This window comes from Coffea arabica, chromosome 5c (assembly GCF_036785885.1).
Source record: "Coffea arabica cultivar ET-39 chromosome 5c, Coffea Arabica ET-39 HiFi, whole genome shotgun sequence".
Classification (NCBI taxonomy): Eukaryota; Viridiplantae; Streptophyta; class Magnoliopsida; order Gentianales; family Rubiaceae; genus Coffea; species Coffea arabica.
In genome coordinates this window covers 46956572-46977075 of record NC_092319.1, presented here as the reverse complement: position 1 = coordinate 46977075, position 20504 = coordinate 46956572, and the positions used below count along the sequence as shown (strand labels likewise).

At 35.5% G+C, this 20504-nt stretch overlaps 2 protein-coding genes across 2 annotated transcripts; both read right to left on the bottom strand.

The window, feature by feature from the left end:
• Positions 1-5921: 5921 nt before the first annotated feature.
• LOC113689826 (NAC domain-containing protein JA2L) lies at positions 5922-7762 on the bottom strand. The gene is made up of 3 exons (XM_027207617.2): positions 7434-7762; positions 7053-7321; positions 5922-6925 (listed from the first exon to the last, which is right to left on the bottom strand). Exons 1-3 carry the CDS (start codon positions 7612-7614, stop codon positions 6308-6310), a joined length of 1068 nt encoding a protein of 355 aa, XP_027063418.1. The 5' UTR covers positions 7615-7762; the 3' UTR covers positions 5922-6307.
• A 7772-nt stretch (positions 7763-15534) lies between these two features.
• LOC113689611 (ABC transporter G family member 9-like) lies at positions 15535-20407 on the bottom strand. Its single transcript, XM_027207362.2, has 5 exons — positions 20076-20407; positions 19660-19871; positions 18149-18938; positions 16607-16926; positions 15535-16339 (listed from the first exon to the last, which is right to left on the bottom strand). The coding sequence occupies exons 2-5, from the start codon at positions 19771-19773 to the stop codon at positions 15674-15676; spliced, it is 1890 nt and encodes a 629-aa protein (XP_027063163.2). The 5' UTR covers positions 19774-19871; positions 20076-20407; the 3' UTR covers positions 15535-15673.
• Between the last annotated feature and the right edge of the window lie 97 nt (positions 20408-20504).

The following is a 20504-nucleotide window of genomic DNA, read 5'->3' as shown; positions in this document are numbered from 1 at the left end:
AGGTCATGGAAATTAATTGACAGTTGAGTTAAAACATAAGCCTAATTAATCACCACCGTCCACGTGGGCTGGCCGTGAGTGAAAAATATGGTACGCATCGGTTTCAGATGATTGGAAATTGGAAAACCTAATTTGCTCTTTACGCTGTTTAACGAGGAAAAGTATAGATTTGCATGTGCCCATTCGACTCGTGACTTTTTGAGATGTTCAATCCGAGTATACTATATCTATATCTATATATATGTATATATATGCAGCCGGTCCTTTGGAGAGCCATCAATTTGTGTACGTAGGCAGGTACTTAATTAATAGCTGGAAAAAACTTTTTGTAGCCTCACAAAAAAAAAAAAGAAAAGGCCATTAATTAAAGTAACCCTTGATCGATGTAGCTAAAATCCAGGGAAGAAGAGTTACAATGGGATTGCTACGTACGCATTCTGAAAATAGACAAATTTGATTGATTGCATGTAATATGATTTTGACAATGGGGTAGGCAAAGTCAGCTTTCCTTTGGCTTTGGCATGCATCAGTTATGATGCCGAACAAGTTTAAAAGACAGGCCCTGGAATTACGCCACAAGAAAGGCAGAATTCCATAACATCTAACAAATTCAGGCAAGTCACAATTGCATGACCCTTTCACATGTGATTCAGGCCTCATCAAATAAATCTCTTCTGTTGCTTGTACATAATTATATATCCTTACGAAATCAACATTGGTTTGGTATGCTACAACAATTTGTTTTCCTTCTTAATTAATACACTAACCACATCATCATCATCATCACATATATATCATCAATGATCTTCATCATATATATATATATATATATATATATATATATGCATGTGTCCATTACATTACTGATGATGCTCAATTTGAATATCTATTGAGTTCCTAAGAGTTTTGACATTGAACTTAATTTTATATAGGAACCGAAACAGAATTGAATTGGAGAAGAATTAAGGGTTCCTAGCTAAAAAGGGCAAATTCTGGAAAAAAAAAAAAAAAAAACTGTTAGTGGACTTGGACTTATCCAATTTGACTGCATGCGTTTTTCAAATCCAAGAAGGTTTCATGGATTTTCTTGTATCAATGGTCAACCATATTCGTTCGTTCATTAACTGGCAGGGAATTGAATGAACCTATGACTACGAGGGAAGTGAAACGGCAAGCAAGTTACCTATTTTACACTGGAACTGAAGCAGCATTTTTGAGTATTGACTGCCCTAAGGAAGCAAAAGAGGCCAACCTATTTGTTGAGTCAACAATATCATTACCTATTTGAATGCTAACTCTTTGCAAAGCATGGGCTTTATAAATACTTTGGAATAGCTAGCTTTTCTCAAATAGGTGGAGAAGGGATTAAAAGCCATAGTGGCAGCGCCACGAACAATCATGGATGCATTCAAGAAGCTAGACTGCAGTTTTCTTTTTCTTTTATTTTTTTGCCATTAAGACGTGAATTTTTGTTAGTTTTTCCCCTAAAACAAGAGAATTGAAATTTTAGTATCTTCTTGTCGCGCACGAAAATGATTTTTAATAATGAAAAAAAAATGACACGATTAACAACAAAAATTGAATCTCGCTCCACAAAAGAATGACAATTTTAATTCCCTGTGAAAGAAAAAGAAATTCCTTGAGGTCCCAAATTCGAAAATTTTCTTAAACCTCCGATCACGCACCCAACTAGCTAGACGAAGATATTTTGTGCAGTAACAAAATTAGATATACGTACAAAAGTAGCAATTTATAACTAGAATATTCAAATTGTGTATAATTGCAGATCGATCTACCGTATAATATACGAAAACAATATGCGGTAATGAATCACATAATAATTATCAAAATCAAGTTCCATGATTTGGCGTAATACGCGGTAGTCTTTCCCTAACACGAATACGAATTCGTTGCACCTAAACTAGGATTTTGCTAATGGATTTCATTATCTAAAACAATGACAAGCATGGCCACAATTTAGAAGAGCTAAGAATTGCGATTGAAGAGGGTTCTAGGTGTCTGAGTTTTGCTTTTCCAAATATGGAATATAAAGATAGTCTAACTTAAAAGTTGCAATCACAACTAGCTATTGATAATACTAATCCATGCTGTACATGGTGCTGCTGGGCACAATCACTTTCCAAATTTGTATACAAAGACACATACTTGATCATTTATCTTGATCCAAGTAATTAGCAGCTAAAGAAATATTACTGTCACACAGCTAATAGTTCCTCTCAACAAAAGATAAAGATATGCACTGCCACCCTTGGACATATGTGTAATATCTTTGAAACGTGTCACAAGATTCATTTAACCTCCTTAATTTATGGGTTACTTTTTCATTTTTCTTGGGGAGAAGTTCGGTGGGGTTATAACAATGATGATAAGGGCTGCTTTTGTTTGTGAAGTTATAGGAGTGATTTGTTTGCAGCTTCATGCTCATTGATCTCATTGCCTATCCATCTATAGTAAAAATGAATGTCAACTATTTTTCGTATCCATTCACTAATATTTTGACAAAATCCGGAAAGGTAATCTCTATATGAAAAGGATTGTATGTACATCAATTAGCCTGTTCACTATTGCAAGTGGGACTGACATCAGCAGCAGAAGTACACCCAAAGGGAACTCATGAATTTTTATTTTTATTTTTGTTGCTGCCCCCTTTTAACTTGTAAGCATCTGGGCACAAGAATATTGCAACTATGTAATGTCCGATTGATGTTAATAGTTAAAACCTTGTACAGTTGTATTGTAGATTTCATGAATGATTTTAACATTGTGAAGCTTTTAACATGCAAAGTCGCTGTTTCCTCGATATTTTTTCATAGCTGTAGGGGTGCATTTGAATCGAGTCGAATCGAATTCAAGTAGCGCACTAGTAAAGTTCGACTCGAGGTAAAAAAATTAATTGAGTTCGAATTTGAATTCGACTTCAATTTATCTCACTCGCGTCTAATTAAATCTAATCGATTCTAATCAAACTCAATCGAGCCTATTGTCATTTCACAATAATAAATATACAAAATTATATATATATATATATTATAAAAATACTCGATTAGGCTCATCGAGCTTCGAGTACAATAATTTGGAACTTGAGCTGGACTCACGAGTTTAAACAAGTAGCTCGAACTCAATCTCGAACTCTGTCAAAATGAGTTTGAGTCGAGTTGTTGGTCAAATAGCTTGCGAGTTCGAGTCGAACTATTTGGTTCAATATCACCCCTAATCGGGTCATTGATCATGTAGGCATAGGCGACTTCATTCTCTCAAAAATCTGGATAAGTAAGAGCAGGATTAAGTTTTTTTCCTTTTTTAAAGGATGAACTAAAGGATGTATAAATACTTCTAGTTGTAACGTAAAAATATGTTAAATGCAATAATAACTTTCTGTTCTCCGCGGTGCAAAATGCTTTAGGAAATGGACAAAACGAATGATTCGTGGAGGTTCAGTGGCACTTCGTGCTTTTGCGGGATTCTCGTAAACGCATATTTGCTCCCACCGCAAACCAGCAGCTCCCTCGCTGCAAATGAAAAGACTAAGGTAAGTTGTTCAACAACCAAGTAGTTGGCCACCGGAACCAACTCCCAATAGAGGAGCTGGCCACCACTGTATACAGTGGGGTGGGAGGTTAAGGATTCAAACCTTACCTCCCATCAATGTACCTCAATATGAGCAGTATTCTAAATCCATGCGGGTAGCGTTCAACTCCTTTTGGGTTCCTCATTGAATTTAACCATCCCTTCAGTGTAAGGTAGAAATTGGTCCAAAATAGAATTTATTGTGTCTAGGAAAAAAAAGGTTGTTCAACATACAAAATCCAAATAAATCTCTCCCTCGCTATTCATCCATGAATTAATCTTATATATATATATATACATTGATGGTATATATATTGTTGAATTTGGATACATATCACATGTGTAAATTTTGAATTTTAAAATTAAATTAAAATTAATTATCATGCACCAAAGCTTGATATGTATGTGCTAGAAGATTTATGCTTTATTGATAAGTTATTAAAAATTGGGGAAGAAGAGAGAGAGAGAGAGAATAAAAGTTTGTGCTGGTTGAGTCTTATGCATGAGGCTATGAATCATATGTCATGAGCCAATAAGATCACAAATCATGGAAGGCTTAAATAGGTAGTCAAAAGAGGCCCAAAATCAACCACAGCCTCAAATACTATTTAAGTCCAATAAGATGGGCCCAATGTGTCGTTACTGGATAGTGGCGCTTTACTGCTTAGGAAATCCTTTTATGAAACGTCAAATGTATAGCTATGGAAGCCTTCGGGGGACTATGTAGTGATCCAAATTAAGCCATTTTATGATTTTTCAGGGAGGTCCAAGTTCAAGATTTTTTTTTTGTTTTTTTTTTTTGAAATCCGAGAAGAAACAAACAATCAAGTGGTAATTAGACGAGGGAGGATTGCGTCGAGTGATAAGTGGAAGTAATTGTGAGTAGGAGTTTCTGGATTCAAACCCTCCTACTTATCAAAAAAGAAAAAAGTGGGTATTATATATGTTCACTTCTAGCTTCATAAAATGGAATTTTCTTTTTCAGCAACTTATATTACAGCAGAGGAAGAGAACATGTATAAAAAGCCAATCAATAGAATATTGTCATTCTTTAACCTTCCCAAGAACAACTCAACGTTGATGTCCACAAATATTTTAGTTTCAGAAGATAATGGAAACATCTTTATCTTTCACAAGAGTCCGATAAAATAAGTCGGTCAATTTTTCTTTTGCAAGCAAGCTCATCATTTAATTAACATATGCAAGTTGCATACTTTTCAAAGGTCCTCTCCAAAATGGGCTGTCTTCCTGCCGGCTAATCTTTCTTTATTGGTACGATGGCACATGCAAAGGTTTCTCCGTGGAAAAAATGAACGGTTTAGGACGCTCCTTTGAGACATGTACATTTTATCTAATTTATCACACACACACACACACATTAATAATTATTATTTTCTTTTACATTTTTAAAAATCGAATACCTGAAATACATTTTAACGGGTGTTCAAAGGGCACCAGCACCCGTTAGACACAGACCGGAAAAAGAAATGTTAGAAGAAACAAATGAAAGTAAGAAAAGAAAAAGAAAATCTTCGAAAAGCTTTTGAATTCCCAACTTTTTTTTATTTATTTTGGCAGAGAATTCCAACTTCCTTCGTTGGAGTTTAACCGCCGCCGCCGCCGCCAATGTAGCTTAGGGCCTGTCATTCAGCTGGCGCCGCAATGGTGAAACTACAGGATACCTTCCTCGGAAAAAAAAGAAAAGAAAAGAAAAAGGATACCGCCGTTAGGCCTAATCTTGGCGGTTGTTCTAAAATCACGTGCTTATTTCTGGTCAAACAACTTGACCGGTCAAATACAATGTTTCATCATGTCATGGGCGGGCATGCGATCCTCGATTCAAGGATCAAGAATGGAATTTGACTTCGGCATCTTCGCGTCATTCCAATGTAAGGGTTCATACCATGTATCGGATTGCATTTTTATTTTTAAAAGTTTGATTTTAGAGAGAACAATTATGCAGGTACTTTTTACAATATGACGCATATAAAATTTTTTTTTTTTGAAAAAAAAGATAAAAAATGTGTCTGGTTCGGATTTTTCAAAAATACTAATTTAGATGGAGCCGATACTAATTCAACGTCCAATGAGCAACATTTCGTTAACATTAACTCTTTGCTATTTTTTGGGGGGGAAAAAAAAGGAACATAAAATCTTGAGCATGCCTTGTTTACATGTATCTATTTCAAGTTTTAAATTTTTTGAATGATAAACTTAATTAAAAAAATGTAAAAATACAAAAGATAAGTTTAAGCTGCGTGATGGGGTGCCATTGATAAGTTTAAGGGATATATCACAAAATTTTGCTGAAAAGAAATAAATAATGCTGAATATACTACAATAATAATTACCTTTGAATTCCCCAGTTACACTAATAAGATCTTGATGTACATTAATAGCTCGCTCAGCTTTTGAGCAGAGAGTACGTACATTCTCATCATGGTCATGGACATTTCAGGTAAATAGCATTCTCCTAGAAAAAATTACTACAAAAAAAAAAAAAAAAAAAAACGAATGGGGTAACCATAAGGCATATCTATCAAGACACCCAACCCCACCAATAATAAAATCCTTGAAAGTCTCCCCGAGCTCCTCTTCTTTGTCTTCTCTTGGAATTAAAGTCAAATTGTCGGCCCAAAGAATCCATATACTTACAAATTCACCCCAAACCAGAATCTTCAGTTTTTACACCCATGATTTTATCTCCTAAATCTACTCTTCATGGCCTAAAACCCATAATCCCGGTTTGGGTCGGCGGGTACCGGATCCCGAATGGGTCCACCGAGTTGTGAAAGCTGTGCGTGTGAGGCACAAGGGGGCTGGCGTTATGCTGAAAGAAACTCGAATTCTCAACCCGGTGACTCCTCAGCCCGCTCTGTACTTCCTCGTCCACGTGGCCGGCTTGCGGAAACGATGGGACGTACATGTCATTCTGGGCATTCACATTATTATTCCTATCGTTGTTATTGCAGCTGGCCACGTTGCTGTTCACATGTCCATGTGCAGCTGCTGCCGGAATAGCTTGAGCTTGGCTTCCGGGACCGAGTTCCGGCAACGAATTCAGTCCGGCGAGGGTCGCCCAATCAAAGCTCCCTGAACCCAAGTTCTGAATATTGATTTTCTGATCATCTTGGTGGAGATTCTTGAGAGAGTTCATTCTTGGTAAGGCGAAAAACCGGTCACTAATCTCCGGTAACGACTCGAGAACATCGTCGAACTGAGATGAGGATGACGTAGATGAGCCATGACTGTGCTCTCTGCTCTGAAGCCCAGAAACCGGCTTTGCACCTGCACTTGAATTTTTCTTGTAAATTCGACATAGCACCCAATCATCCAACTGCATGTACAAAAAAAAAAAACTCCGATTAATCTTGGAAAACCACAGAAATTTTTTTAATAAAAAAATCCAAGGAATCGATGGATTTGATAAAGATAAAAATGTAAACTAATCGTACGATGCTTACCCTGGCGCTACCATTTTTTCTTTGAGGCTCGGAGAGTCTGTATTCATGCATGATCCAATTGGTCTTGGTGCCTTTAGGTGCTTTGCCCACATAAAAAACGAGGGCTTTCTTGATCCCAACTTTACGTCCTTCGGTGGTGATGACCTTGTCGGTTCCAGTGGCTTTCCAGTAGCCGGAGCCAGCAACTCTATTGGGTCTCGATCCATTCGGGTACTTCCTGTCCCTGGGGCTAAAAAAGTACCATTCTTTCTCCCCAAATATCGCCTTACCTGCACAAAATCAATAAATAACACAAAACAATCAGAAACAACTTTTTTTTTTTTTTTTTCAAATGATCGTCACAACAAATCATTAGGAAAAAAGAAAAAGAGAAATTCTTACTCGGAAGATCCCATGGGTCAAACTTGTAAAGATCAATCTCTCCTATAATTTGAAGATTAAAATCATGGCCTGCAACTTTTCTGCAGAGGTACTGCACCAACAGCTCCTCGTCTGTAGGATAGAATCTAAACCCAGGTGGCAAGCTCAGTTGTGAAAGCGGGTCAGTTTCTCGAACACCCATTTTTTTTTTTTTTCCTTTTGCTTTCAGGAAGAAAATAGTTAAAAAATAACTTTGACTAGAGCGCAGGGCCAAAAAAGGGGCGGGAGGTGGCGTTGGACGGTTGGAGAAGTCGAACTCTGGAAACGCTCTCCCAGAATTCTTTTTTCAATTTTTTGGGTAGTGGGGGATTCGACGGTATTTATATTGGTGCGGACTGAAGGGTAACGGAGAGATAAGTACGGTCGTCTTTTTCTCAAAAGTCCAGAAATGGGTCCCATCCCGAGTTCATCACCGTTCATAGGGCGACACGTACTAAGAAATTCGGCATTATCAAGCGGCCGACCTTATCCAGTGGTAAAGCCTCCCTCCAGGTGCATGAACCCTCCCAGAACAGAAAATGCATTAATTCCCTCGACCAAAAACAATTTTCTTTTCTGAAAAATTTAAAAAAATAAAAATTGAAAGATCTCCTGGCCACGTGCCTCTCGCTCACGTAATCTCTAGAAGACCTGTGTTACTTCTCTCTCTGGCGGTTCTCGCATCTCTCCGAGAGATCCCAAAAAAAAAAAAAAAAAAAAAAAAAAAAAAAAAAGGAGAGGTAGAGAATGGCGCACCCTGGGTGGGTTGATTCTATCATTCTGTGGTGTGTGTAGTGTGTGTTAGTGTGTGATTGTGTGAGGCGTTTTTTTCTTCTTTCTTTCTTTCCTTCCTAGCTAGTAAACATGAAAAAAAGTGGAATGCATTTTTCACGCGTTGATTAAGAACACGTCGGCAGGGAAAAGAGATAGAGTGATGGACACGTGCATACACGTGGACTCAAAGCACGAGAGGCGTTTTGGAGTTGGCGGAATTTTTTCAAAAGAAGGATAGTGAAGTCGACAGTAAGGAAAGGGGGTCCTGTACTGGAGTCACATTTTGCTGCCACGTTACCCACATTTTTTTCTTTGTTTTTTTTTTCTCCTTTTTACTCCTCTCCGAATAGGTAGGTGGGGCCCGATTATAGGCGTTTGTATTTTTCTACGGCTTTTTGGGGTTTCTTTCACTCCACAATCTCCTCCCGGCGTAACTCAAATGGATAAATATCAATTTTCAATGCAATAGAGGCTCCCAAAAGTCTACGTGGTAGCCTATGAAGTACGTAGACTAAATAAAGAGTAATCGTCACATTGACATCTAATCCTATTGATTAATCAGTAGGACTAAAAGATAACAACTAACGAAGAGACCAATGAAGCTCATCACCATGACATCGATTGCAGCTCATGTTTCATACCTGAAGACAATAGTGCACGAGAAGTGAACAACAAATGTTGGGTTGAGGAGATTAGATTCTAGTTACGCTACTGCAATTTTATGACACGTTTTTGAAATGTAATGTATATGAAATTTTTTTTTTTTTTAAAAAAAAGTTGATAAATTTATTGTGAAATTATTTCAAAAAAATTCCATTTTGTTTTCTTAGAACCTACGATCAGAGCAAGCTTTGAATATATATATATATATATATATATATATACAGCACGAGGCATTTCAAGTTAAAAGGTGGTGTTTGGATTAATTATTAAATAATAATGTAGTAATTTAATTAGTTGGCATAATTAATCGTTTACTGCAACGTGCGTACGTGTCTATTACAGGGAGGGTATGTTTGTGGGCTTGAACGCGTACGAAGAAAAAGCGTTAGCTAGGTCAAATCTTGAATAGTTGAATAAAAAGGTTTGAAGGAAGGAAAGCGCTGTTAGCTTTTTGATTGTTCTTTGATTGGGGTTGTCATAGTCTGGCGTGCACGTGGTGATCCTTCAATCTAGTGGCAGAATCGAAGTGGGAATGCTCGGTAGGTCAAATGGGCACACGTCGAAGGCTGTTTGAGGGATTTGCCAGAGTGTTTGGAGATATATTATGAGGTCCAGATTTTGACAAGTCCTAAGTTTGTAGAATCTGGCATATAGCTTATATTTATTTTTAAGATATACACTGACCTTTTACCTTTACAACAGGCTACACATCATCGAACTTAAGGTGGGTCACCACATGAGATGCTCAATGATACGACTGACTGGCTTGGCTTGCGAGGTTCTGTTTCATCTCCTGCCTCCTCTTTTTTTTTTTTTTTTTTTTCCCTTCCCTAATAACTTGCTATTTTGTAATACAAAATGTTATACTACTGTATCGATTCGATACATGTGAAGAGAAAAATAATTTTACAAGCAAGATCAGGGGCGACGGAGGAGGAGGAGGTTGAGGGTGTGAGTATGTTATGCATTCCTGGAATAGAAAAAACAGATGGTTGACAAAAGAAAATCCCATTCCCACCTAAATTATAACGTTTGACAAAAGAAATATATAAATATATATATATATTTGGTCTTTGATAACATCATATTGGTAGATGGTTCGCTCCAATTTGTCAACTTTGTGCATATGACAGACATGGTGAGCGGTTTAGGATATTTAAACAGGCAACCAAATGTTCATTTGATGTATACTTGCAGCAGGTGCAGATGGAGCTAGACGTAAAAGTGTTGAAAATATATCCTCTCCTCTTAGCTGTATCTGAGGAAAATTCAAAGGAAATAATGCACATTGGTAAGAAAAACAAATACACATATATATTTTTTATACTAGTAGAAAAGGAAAAGAAGGTGGGGGTTAGGTGATACTACTCGAGTTTTCTTACAAGCATGTGTTTGTATCTTGCGTGTATTCGCTCGCTCTTTTTCGACGAGTACCACGTATGAATAACGTCACTTCTTGTTTCATGGATGATCCATGCAAACGGCGACGACCACTTCAGCAGCAGAGCATATGCTCTTTTGCCTTTTGCCTTTTGGTTTTGGGTACGTACGCAGGAATTGATTTGAACTTTTCTGGACTCACGCTTGAACTAGAATAGTAAATACCACTACTGTTTGAAAACTTTGTAGATTAATTGGACGTTTGTAAGTATAGATATTTAGATAAATATGCGCTGGTGACATGTTTGACGTAACGACAATTTGGTTTTGCTGTCAATCAGTCAGGACTAATCTTCGAAGCACTGTTTTGGCTAGTCTTTGCCCATTCAATGTATATGTTAATTGAACGGACGTCCAAAAATTAAAGACCTAACAAATAATAATATTTTGAATTTAGATGAATAATTAATGAGATTTCTTTCTTTCTTTCTTTCTTTCTTATATATATATATATATATATATATATATATATATAAAATCTTTTCTAATGGGTATAAATTTGTTTCTAATTTGGCATGAGGATTGTTTTCATCGTATGGGATTTTCAATTCATGTGAGGAATTCAATAATCTACATCTACAGGAGATAAGAATATTTAGGCCCTTGGCTTTTATTGATTGGAGCATCCATTCTTCTTTCGTAAAGTACTATTCATGATGCTAATAAAGTTTGAAGCAGATACAATGTATGATGTCGACACACATGACAATGCTTATTTTAATTTTAAGTGTTAATCACATTTTATTCCCTTAAAAAATACCCGGCTGCAATTCATCTTATGATATTTTTCTTGAGAATAAAATGAAAAACTAGAAAGGAAAGAGGAAAATCCAAAATTAAAAGAATTGAAAGACTAAAAAAATTGTATTTTAGAAAAGTGATTTGAATATTTTTTTAATTATTTAAGGAGAAGATAGATCTCTGCAATTCCTTTTTTTTAATTTCAATCATTAAGGTGAAGATTTTTGTGGGAAAGAGGAAGAATTAAATAAAGAAAAAAGAAATAAAAGAAAGGAAAACAAGGTAAATGAAAAGTCAAAATAATACGAGAACAATTTTGTCCTAAAGAGGGTTAAGTAGGCAAAATTAAAAGTTAGAGGGTAAACTGAGAAATGGGGTATTCTTTAAGAGGATAAAATGTGATTAACCCTAATTTTAATTGAGCTTCCTTGCGTGCAATGCTTATTTCATTTATTGTAGGTATAATAAGCGTGTGTGTGTGTGTGTGTGTATATATATATATATATATATGAGACAGATTTTGTTCCCTAAAATAAAAAAATAAAAAAAAAAGATTTGCTGCAGGGTTAACCAAAAGCTACACCATCTGGGGCCGAATTCTGGTTCAAGCATCGTTTAATCTATTTAGCTGAGATCATATGAATTATTGCATTGTTGAACTGAAAACTTCTAACCCGGGATTAGTAAACCACATATATATATATATATATATGTATATATAGCTCGGTGAAGAAACATGTGAAGATTAGTCGTCCTGAGGAAGAAGAATGCAAATATGATGTGTAGTGTAGTTTATTGACTGCTCTTCGCAAGACTCATACAGCTGCTAAAAGAAAAGGTAGTCCAGATTCTGGATTGAACGATACACATTTTTGGTTTATAAAATATCAACATGCATGCCCACAACACATGTTTCATATTCTTTGCAAACTCATAGTTGGACCATTCGTTTAATAATAATACCACCGGTTTAGGTATCCCGGGGAAAAGGAAGTGGATATGGATTCAGACATCTCTGCGTCCGCCAAACACCATATGCCTTAAATGGAGAATTAAATTATTTAGGCTTTGATGTCCATATGCTTTAGACAAGTTGCAGTAGTAAATTATTTCCTCGTAGAATTTGAGATCGCATGCTTAAACTTAAAGTTCAGTTCAAGGGGGGCTGGCTAGCTAATCGGCCACAATTTTATATGCATGAGACCGCCATATTATATCGTATAATGGCTGCAACCAACTCGCAAGCAAACAAGTCAAGTTCTTTTTTGATGTAAGGTTAGAGGCTCTCATCCCATGAACAGGACCGGAGCCACAAAACTATTGAAATTTTTTAATTGCTGCCCTCTCCGTTTCTACTATGGAATCTTGAAACAAATCATAAAACGATTAGTTTTTCCTTTTTAATAAGTCCTGTTTGCTTAATATTGAACTCCACTTATACGTCTAACCATACGAATTACAAGAAAACTAAATATTCATTTGACACTTTGACCAAATATATAGTAATTGGCTGTTTTATATATTAGAATGTACATCTTAGAGTTTTACGCATAATATTAACTATTCTACAATTTTATACAACTAGTCGTCTGACCTGTGCTATGCATAGGTTTTTATTTCAATTCAAAATAATGATATATACTTATATATTGTAGTACATGATAGAGTGTATGAAAAGGATTAAAAATTTCAAAGAAGCGTATGTTTAACACGTTAAAAAATTTTTTTTTTTACTTCATGAGCACAAAATGGACTTTTTTAATTTCAAAATAAGTTGAAACCAAAATTTGTATGCTTATTGTTTGTCAATATATATACGATAAGAATTTGAATAAAATAATTTAATTTATAATGATTTACATGACATAGCGGTTGTAAACCTATTTATCAATAGTTGATGAAAGCTGTTATTTATATCCATGTCTCAAAAATTATAATAAAAAAACATAAATAATAACTAATTCATTTTTCTTGATTTTTCCCTTTTTCTTCTTCCCACCCAATTAGAATCAAGTAATATCACAATTTTTCATTTGATATATAAAAATTTTATATTTTTCTCTTATATACTTATAAGAATTACATACATATATGTATATATAATATGCTCCATGTGTGTTGGGATTTTCTCTTTTTTTTTTTGTAGTAATTACAATCGGCATTTCTCACATCTATTGGTCTGAGAGTCCTGATTTATTTAACTTTTATTCAATGTTACACTATTATAAAGTAAATTTGGCATGTAAATTATAAAAATGAAAATTCAATACAAAAGCATAAAAAACCAAATTTATTTATTTTTCATATTATTTTTTAATTGAATAATTTCAAATTTTCAAAAGAGAAGTTGAATCCATATTCAATCCCCAAATTGAAGATTAAAGTTTGAAGTAAAACAAAATTTTCCATAATTTGCAATTTGGTTTTGCACTTAAATATATGTGTATTTTTACTTTCAAAATAAATTGAAAAGATAAAATTTGAAGAAAAAAAAAATTCATAACCTGCAATTTGGTTTAACATTTTTACAATATAGCATTGGTTTCTAAAAATGCAAAGAAAAATTTGGTAATATCTTATAATATCCCCAACTACTACAAAAAAAATCTATATAAAAAATGGCATAGTAGTTACATATATACGTATGGAGAAAATGATAAGAATACATAAAATAATCAATAATACCCATAGCTATTCTTGGCATTTAGTTTTGTATTCTTATTCAAGTTTAATTAGGGTCGAATTTGGATAAGATATATACAAATTAAAGAGATATATTTTAAGGTCAGATGGTCTATATTTTTCTCTTAGACTGTATTGTTATTTTTTTTTTTTTTATATTTTGGTAGAATTTGTGTTAATTTTATAATTATTTTTCATCAAAAATAAAAATTTCAAATAAAAATTTCCATATCTAAAGGTTAGTAGTACTTTGTTTTTTATTTAGCAATTTCATAATTTAGGTTTCATGAATGCTAACATTCTTGATTTTTTAAATCCATGACCAATGAATACTATTTCTTTTTTATTTGCTATATAATTTGCCCTTTTAGTTGGAATTACTAAGTTGAAGGGTAAAATAGTATTATTTACATTTTTAATTTTAGGAGGTTTGATAATGTTTCCTCTTTATTTGTCCTCACATTAATAGACTTCAAAACAAATTCCTATATAAGTGGAGCCATTTCTTACTTTTTGGATTCATTCACGCAACGGATTAATAGTTATTGGATCTTAAGGAAACAAAAAAGAACTAAAACATGATATTTATGCAGGAGAAATAGCAATATAATAAAAAATGGAACAGAAAGTGGCACAGAGTATGGGACAGAAGATCCGTTGCGATTCACAAGGCATGAAAGGATACATAACCCTTTTAAAAACTTTTTTTAAAGAATGGAAAACTAACAGTGTCTATAGGGTAGACAATGGAAAACTTTTTTTTTTTAAGCCAGGCAAATGCCAAATTACGGTTCCTGGTAGGCAATGGCATCAAAGGGGGACAATTAAATACATAGAATCTTTACTCATTTACAATACATAAAATTTTGATCAGACCAGATCTTTTTTTTTTCTTTTTTTTTTTTTAACGTTGATCGGACCAAAACCTGTCTAGTTTGAATGGCGGCATATATCTATTGCAATTTACCGGATAGAAAACTTGTAACTTTTCAACCTCAAACCTCATTAAAGTTTCAGCAAATTAACCATAAAACAGTATAGAAATGAAGATTTAATGAGTGCACAAAAATGGAAAACCAACAAGAAAACTTTAGCACCACTTAGGCAGAGCAACATTAGACCAAAAAATGATGTGGTAGGTACCTGACCTTGTGGTCGGAGATTTCTAACATCACAGCCCCTTATTAGAGAATGATCATATTTTCACCACATTTCATTGCCCAAGACAGACTCCTAATTTTCCTGATTATGTCTCGTTATTTGTTTTCTTAGGATCCCCTAAATGTCAGGTTCCGTTTATAGACAAAATTACAAGTTGGCGTCCACGAAACCTGTACCTTAGTTGTCAGTCCTTTCTGCATGATAAAAAAAAAAAGAAGTCATTTTGCCAGCTTTAAACTTGTTAGGTATTTGTATTGGGTATCTAAGAACTCACTCATGCATGGCTGGCAAACTAATCATTCAAATTGCTAATTCATGTAGTGTTGTGCCTGTATGGGGTAATAGTAGCATTCTGAGGTTAAAAGCTAAAGTCATCAAGAAGAGCTCAATTTGTCATCGTTTAAAGCCCAAGTTTGAGAAAAGTCTGTTAAGTGTGATTTTCAAAAATTCCTTTTCAAAATATCATATTAGACTTCCAAGTCTTGTAACGTTTAACAACTTCCTTAAACACACCCCCATAAAAAAAAAAAAATTTCATGTAAAACTAAAAGTAACATGTTGGGCTTCAATCCACTAACTCAGTAAAATGCCACCGCAGAGTGCGAGAGGGTGAATTTGGGAGTTGCGAAAATCAGTTCAAGTGGTATTTATTTGCTTAGAGAAGAATATAGTCTAAAACTTCAAGAGGTCGATCGTTGGAAACCAAAAAAAAAAGGAAATGAAATTCAGTCATTCATCATTCTACAATGGAATGAATCCCGCTAATTCAATCTATTTCTTGTAACTCCAATCCTCATTAGTGCAATGTAGGCGACTAGCCTGTATCCCACAAGCATGATAGCCATTGCAACCACTGATGAGAATAGTCCGTGCGGTCCTATAGACTTGATAGAAGGAAAATCTTCAACCAAACAGGTCTTATTTTCAGCACAAGGATAGGTTTCTCCCGGATTATACTGTGACATGATGAAGAGCTTGTATGCGTACTGGCCTATAGAAACATACTTGATCCATGCTATGAAACTGGGCACATGTTGGACATAATACCCACCAGCAAGAATGAAAGACAGCATAATGACTGACCCGAGTATCGTTGCATTCTTCTGATCCAAAACCAAAGCACCAACAGCAAGTCCTAGACCTTGAGCAACTAATACGGCATACAGTAGAACCAACCAACAACCAAGGAAACTTGCCGCTGTGGCTTTCAGCCCTGCCATCCAATAGGTTATGGTAATAAAAACTGAGGGAAGGACCAACTCCATGGGAAGATCACCTATAGTCCTTGCCATGAAGTACGATGAAAGTCTATACATGCCCGACGCCCTTTCCTTCTCGAGCATCAGGCGCTCTTGAGGGAATGTGAAGATTGCATTGAAGAGTGGGAAGAATCCCCAGAATCCAGTGTAGAAGAACAAAAGGCCAATCTGCATATTAATTCATGTAAGATTTTCAATAACTCGAAACAAAGCAGTTTGACATGTATGCGCTAAGCCATTACACAGCTTGATTAATCAGATTTTTAAGTCAGTTTTATCTGCATCCCATTTGATTCTACTTCCCTTTGATTTGGTAAATAAACTACTTAAACCACTACAGGGAAAATGTCAATATGTGCTTGATTACGTACATATAGGTGTTGAAAATGATCGTGAATTTGGCTTAGCTAATATGATTAGAGAGAAAAGCCTTACCTGGTCTTGCAAATGGCTGGGGTCAGATTGCCACCACAATAAGCCACATAGGATCGCAACCACCAAGATTTGAACTATCTTGATGCCTGAGAAGGATTCATGCTTTCTTTCTTTCATACCTCTTCTAATTAACACAGAGAATTGTTGCCACCAAGTTGTTGTCCATCGGTTGAACTGCTTTCCTTCTGATACACTGTGTAGGTTATCAGTAGTCTGTTTCAGTTCTATTTGCAAATTCTCTGCTAACTTGGCCTTGTATGCAGACACCAGAGTCTGCTTAATCAAAGCTTGATCATCTCGTGAATCATCTACCGAGACACCTATAAAATCATAGCAGGCATCTTTGGTAATTAGTGAACTATTCAAGAGAAAGAACATATTATCTGTCAATAATAATGACTCAGGAGTGGCTTGATTAAAAATTGAATGCAGAAAAAGAAAAAGGTGTATTTGAAAATATTCATATGTTAACATCTCGTACCATGGTGAGGTTGCACTCAAAAAAAAAAAGAAGAAGAAATTAATTCACATATGTAGCTAAAACTCTTCAACCAGTATCTTCATCCTGACAACCAGAGTGACAAACCTCAGACTCTACTACATGTTCAGGCACTCTGAAAAGGGTGTGGATGATGTGATCATATCCTCATCAAGTGTAACTAGGGAGCCAGATGGATCTAATCACAAATAATTGCTGTAAGTTACAACTCTGCACTACTAACTTAACTATGACACAAAACGATTTTGGAGTTCCCAATTAAATTATACCACATGAAGGCAGAAATTTTGGCTTTGCGCGTTTGAATTTGCTCACGCTTTGTGAAGGAAAGGAGATGTAACTTTTAAAACTTATTCTTACACCTAGATATAGTTTAAAATTAAATAATCTTCTCATGTAGTTGAGGATAAAAGATGTGAAGATTCAACTTCGACTTGCTTCTATATATACTACTTAAATATTTCTACTACTTTATTTGCATTAGAAATCAAACATGACTAAGTGGTTTCTCCAGAAATGGAAGATCTTTTTGTCACTAAGTTATGATCGAAAAACAACCTAACTATTTAGGTGCAGTAGATGAAGAATTTAGGAATAAAACAGAAACAAAAGCAAGGTAAAAAGTTTAAGAATCACGATGAATAGGATACTTTTTAGGAGGTTTGCCTTTCACCTGGTAAGTGAAAATTAGTTGTTCCTAAGTAGTATCTTGGTTAGCACGAACAAGAATAAAAAAATGTATTGTGCTCCGGAGTATGAAGCACATATTCAACTATAACAGCAGCTTCATACCTCCCTATGGGTGCCACTAGTATTACATCCAAAAATTCGGAGGAAAAACAAAATGACGGAAAAAAAAGATAACGACAGAAGAAGCATAATGATAGTTAAAAATTAGTCCAAACATGCCAAAAAGGAGTAAGCAAGACAAATCCAGAAAAAAAAAAAAAAAAAAGCCTGAGTGATGCAATCATCATGGAACTAGTCTAACAAGTGGATATATCCATCTGCATCTATAATGAGAACATAAGCAGTAAGCATACCATTTGCAAGATCTAGCAAGAAGTCTGCAGGATTCATTGAAAACTTTGGCGTGAATCCAACATCACTGAAGTAATCCATGGCATCCATGCCCTTCCCATAATATATAGGATTACCTTCCGATAATACTAAGACCTTGTGAAACATGTAGAAAAGCCTGCTGGAAGGTTGATGAATTGTCATCACAACTGTCCTCCCTCCATTTGCTAACTCCCCCAATGTCGACACGATCCTTTGAGCAGTTGTGGAATCAAGGCCTGATGTGGGCTCATCCAACAGCAAAAAGCTCGGATTGATAAGCATTTCTTGCCCAATGCTGACTCTTTTTCGCTCACCTCCTGAAACTCCCCTAACAAGACGACTTCCGATTATGCTATTTTTGCACTTTGTTAATCCAAGTTGAGTAATCACAGCCTCAGCACGCATAACCTTCTCCTCTTTAGTAAGAGAATTAGGTAAACGCAGAAGAGCAGTGAAAATTAGAGTTTCATTTACTGTGAGATGAGGATACAAGATATCATCCTGTGTGACAAAGCCAGTGTTTCGCTTCACGACATTGGAGAAAGGCTTGCCATTGTAAGTAATGCTGCCACTGAGAGATCCACCAAGTCGACCACCTAATGCAGTTAAAAGCGTGGTTTTCCCACTGCCCGAAGGACCTAGCATGGCCAACATTTCCCCTGGCAATACCATGCCTGAAATTCCCTTCAATATCGTTTTCTCTTCAGATTCAGTACTTTTCTTGAACCACCCTTCCTTTTTCACTTTAATCTTGTACACCACGTCCTCAAACTGCACCAATATGCACATCAGGCTAATTAATAAATGGAGTTAACGATTATGATTACGATGAACAATTTAATACGAATCCCTGCTCAATTCTCATGATTTAATCTAGGAATTATTTTTGTTAATTTTCCACGTGTGGTTCGAATCTTTACTGTGTCATGTTGCTACTTAGTGTCAGTTACCAAGTCAAAAAAATAAAAATTAATGCCATTTACACGTGTGCAGAAAGGAGTCGGGCGGCGGAAAGAGTCAACGCATCAGATTTCATTGTCAGGTGGAGGAGCATCAACCTTCCTAGATATAAGTGCAGGGGAAGAACAAAAAGGCACATGTCGTTTTGAGATAAAGCCATAATGCCCAGAACGAAGAAAAGGGTTCTATTACGCCCTAACGCCCTTCTTGGAGACAAATCTAAAAAGTTCAATTCCATGACCTCAGACGAAAATAAATTGCAAAGTAAATTCTACTCTTATTATAAAAAGAAAAAACAGTGAAGCATCAAATCAAGAATCTGAATGACTCATCCTGTAGAATATAATACAGAAATTAGTTAGGGTTTAAATGTAGTCGTAGGGACCCGAACAGAGGTGTATTGGAGAGAAAAAAACAAAACCTGACTTTTATATACTTACTTTATTTGGTTTAAAACACAAAAATTTATTGTGCCCTCAAGAGAAATTAATTCAACATGGATCAGAATGATTAATAATAAAAAAAAAATTACCTTCAATGTAACCGGACGATTAGCTTTCTCAAAGATGGCGGCGGCGCAACTCTTTTGTTGGCCTGCACTTCCATTTGGTTGTGGTGCCTCTACGTCCGCCATCTCCTGTTCCATGAGCCCCCCCCCCCTTTTTTTTTTAAACCACACTATTTCAATCTGCCGGCACCGTTCAACTATAAAACTCAATCTGTTCACTCTCTACTCCTTCTCTACTGAGAAAGAGGTGCAAATACAATGAGTGAAGTCAGCAAAACACTGCATAAAACTATAAATATATATGATCTAGAGGATTTAAATAATACTAATGGGAAAATCTACATATCAAAACATCTCTTTGAATTCCCTCCCCTCTCTGCATGAGCGACAACACCCACGTAAGATCAAAAAAAAAAAAAGTAAAAAGAAAAAAAAGAAACCTGTATTGTATTGTTTTCCAACTTTTTTCGTCTTTGATATCAATAATGTTGCTTTGCAGATACAATAAATGATTATAGTGCAAGCTTTGAAGCAGTGTAGCCTTGAAAGAAGAAATAAGTGTAGGCGTAAAAAACTCCTGTGTGTGAGATTTAATGTGTCATGCAAGAAAGATGAGAGGGGGACTTGGGCGGTTTTGGGTAATTGTTTCGTTGATATATGTGAAAGAGTTATAAGGTTATCAAAACTTTGAGCTATTCCCAACTCCTTACTTATTGCCGTGGTTATGGAGACTCCGCGTTCACATCTTTCTTTTTCCAACCCTTTTTTTTTTTGTCATTCATTCGGTTCTTCTCTCTTCTTATAATAGCAGTCTCCGTCTCTCTTGCTAAGTTGCTAGCTGGATTTCATATTCCTTCTGGGACTTGGGA

Excerpts from the sequence above, each read along its gene's own strand:
- LOC113689826 (XM_027207617.2), bottom strand. The coding sequence starts at position 7,614 with ATGGGTGTTCGAGAAACTGACCCGCTTTCACAACTGAGCTTGCCACCT. Across the intron at positions 7,322-7,433 it reads TGACCCATGGGATCTTCCGA|GTAAGGCGATATTTGGGGAG; the intron begins GTAAGAATTTCT and ends GATTTTGTGCAG. Across the intron at positions 6,926-7,052 it reads GAAAAAATGGTAGCGCCAGG|TTGGATGATTGGGTGCTATG; the intron begins GTAAGCATCGTA and ends TTGTACATGCAG.
- LOC113689611 (XM_027207362.2), bottom strand. The coding sequence starts at position 19,773 with ATGGAACAGGAGATGGCGGACGTAGAGGCACCACAACCAAATGGAAGT. Across the intron at positions 18,939-19,659 it reads ATCGTCCGGTTACATTGAAG|TTTGAGGACGTGGTGTACAA; the intron begins GTAATTTTTTTT and ends ATATTGGTGCAG. Across the intron at positions 16,927-18,148 it reads CTTGCTAGATCTTGCAAATG|GTGTCTCGGTAGATGATTCA; the intron begins GTATGCTTACTG and ends ATGATTTTATAG.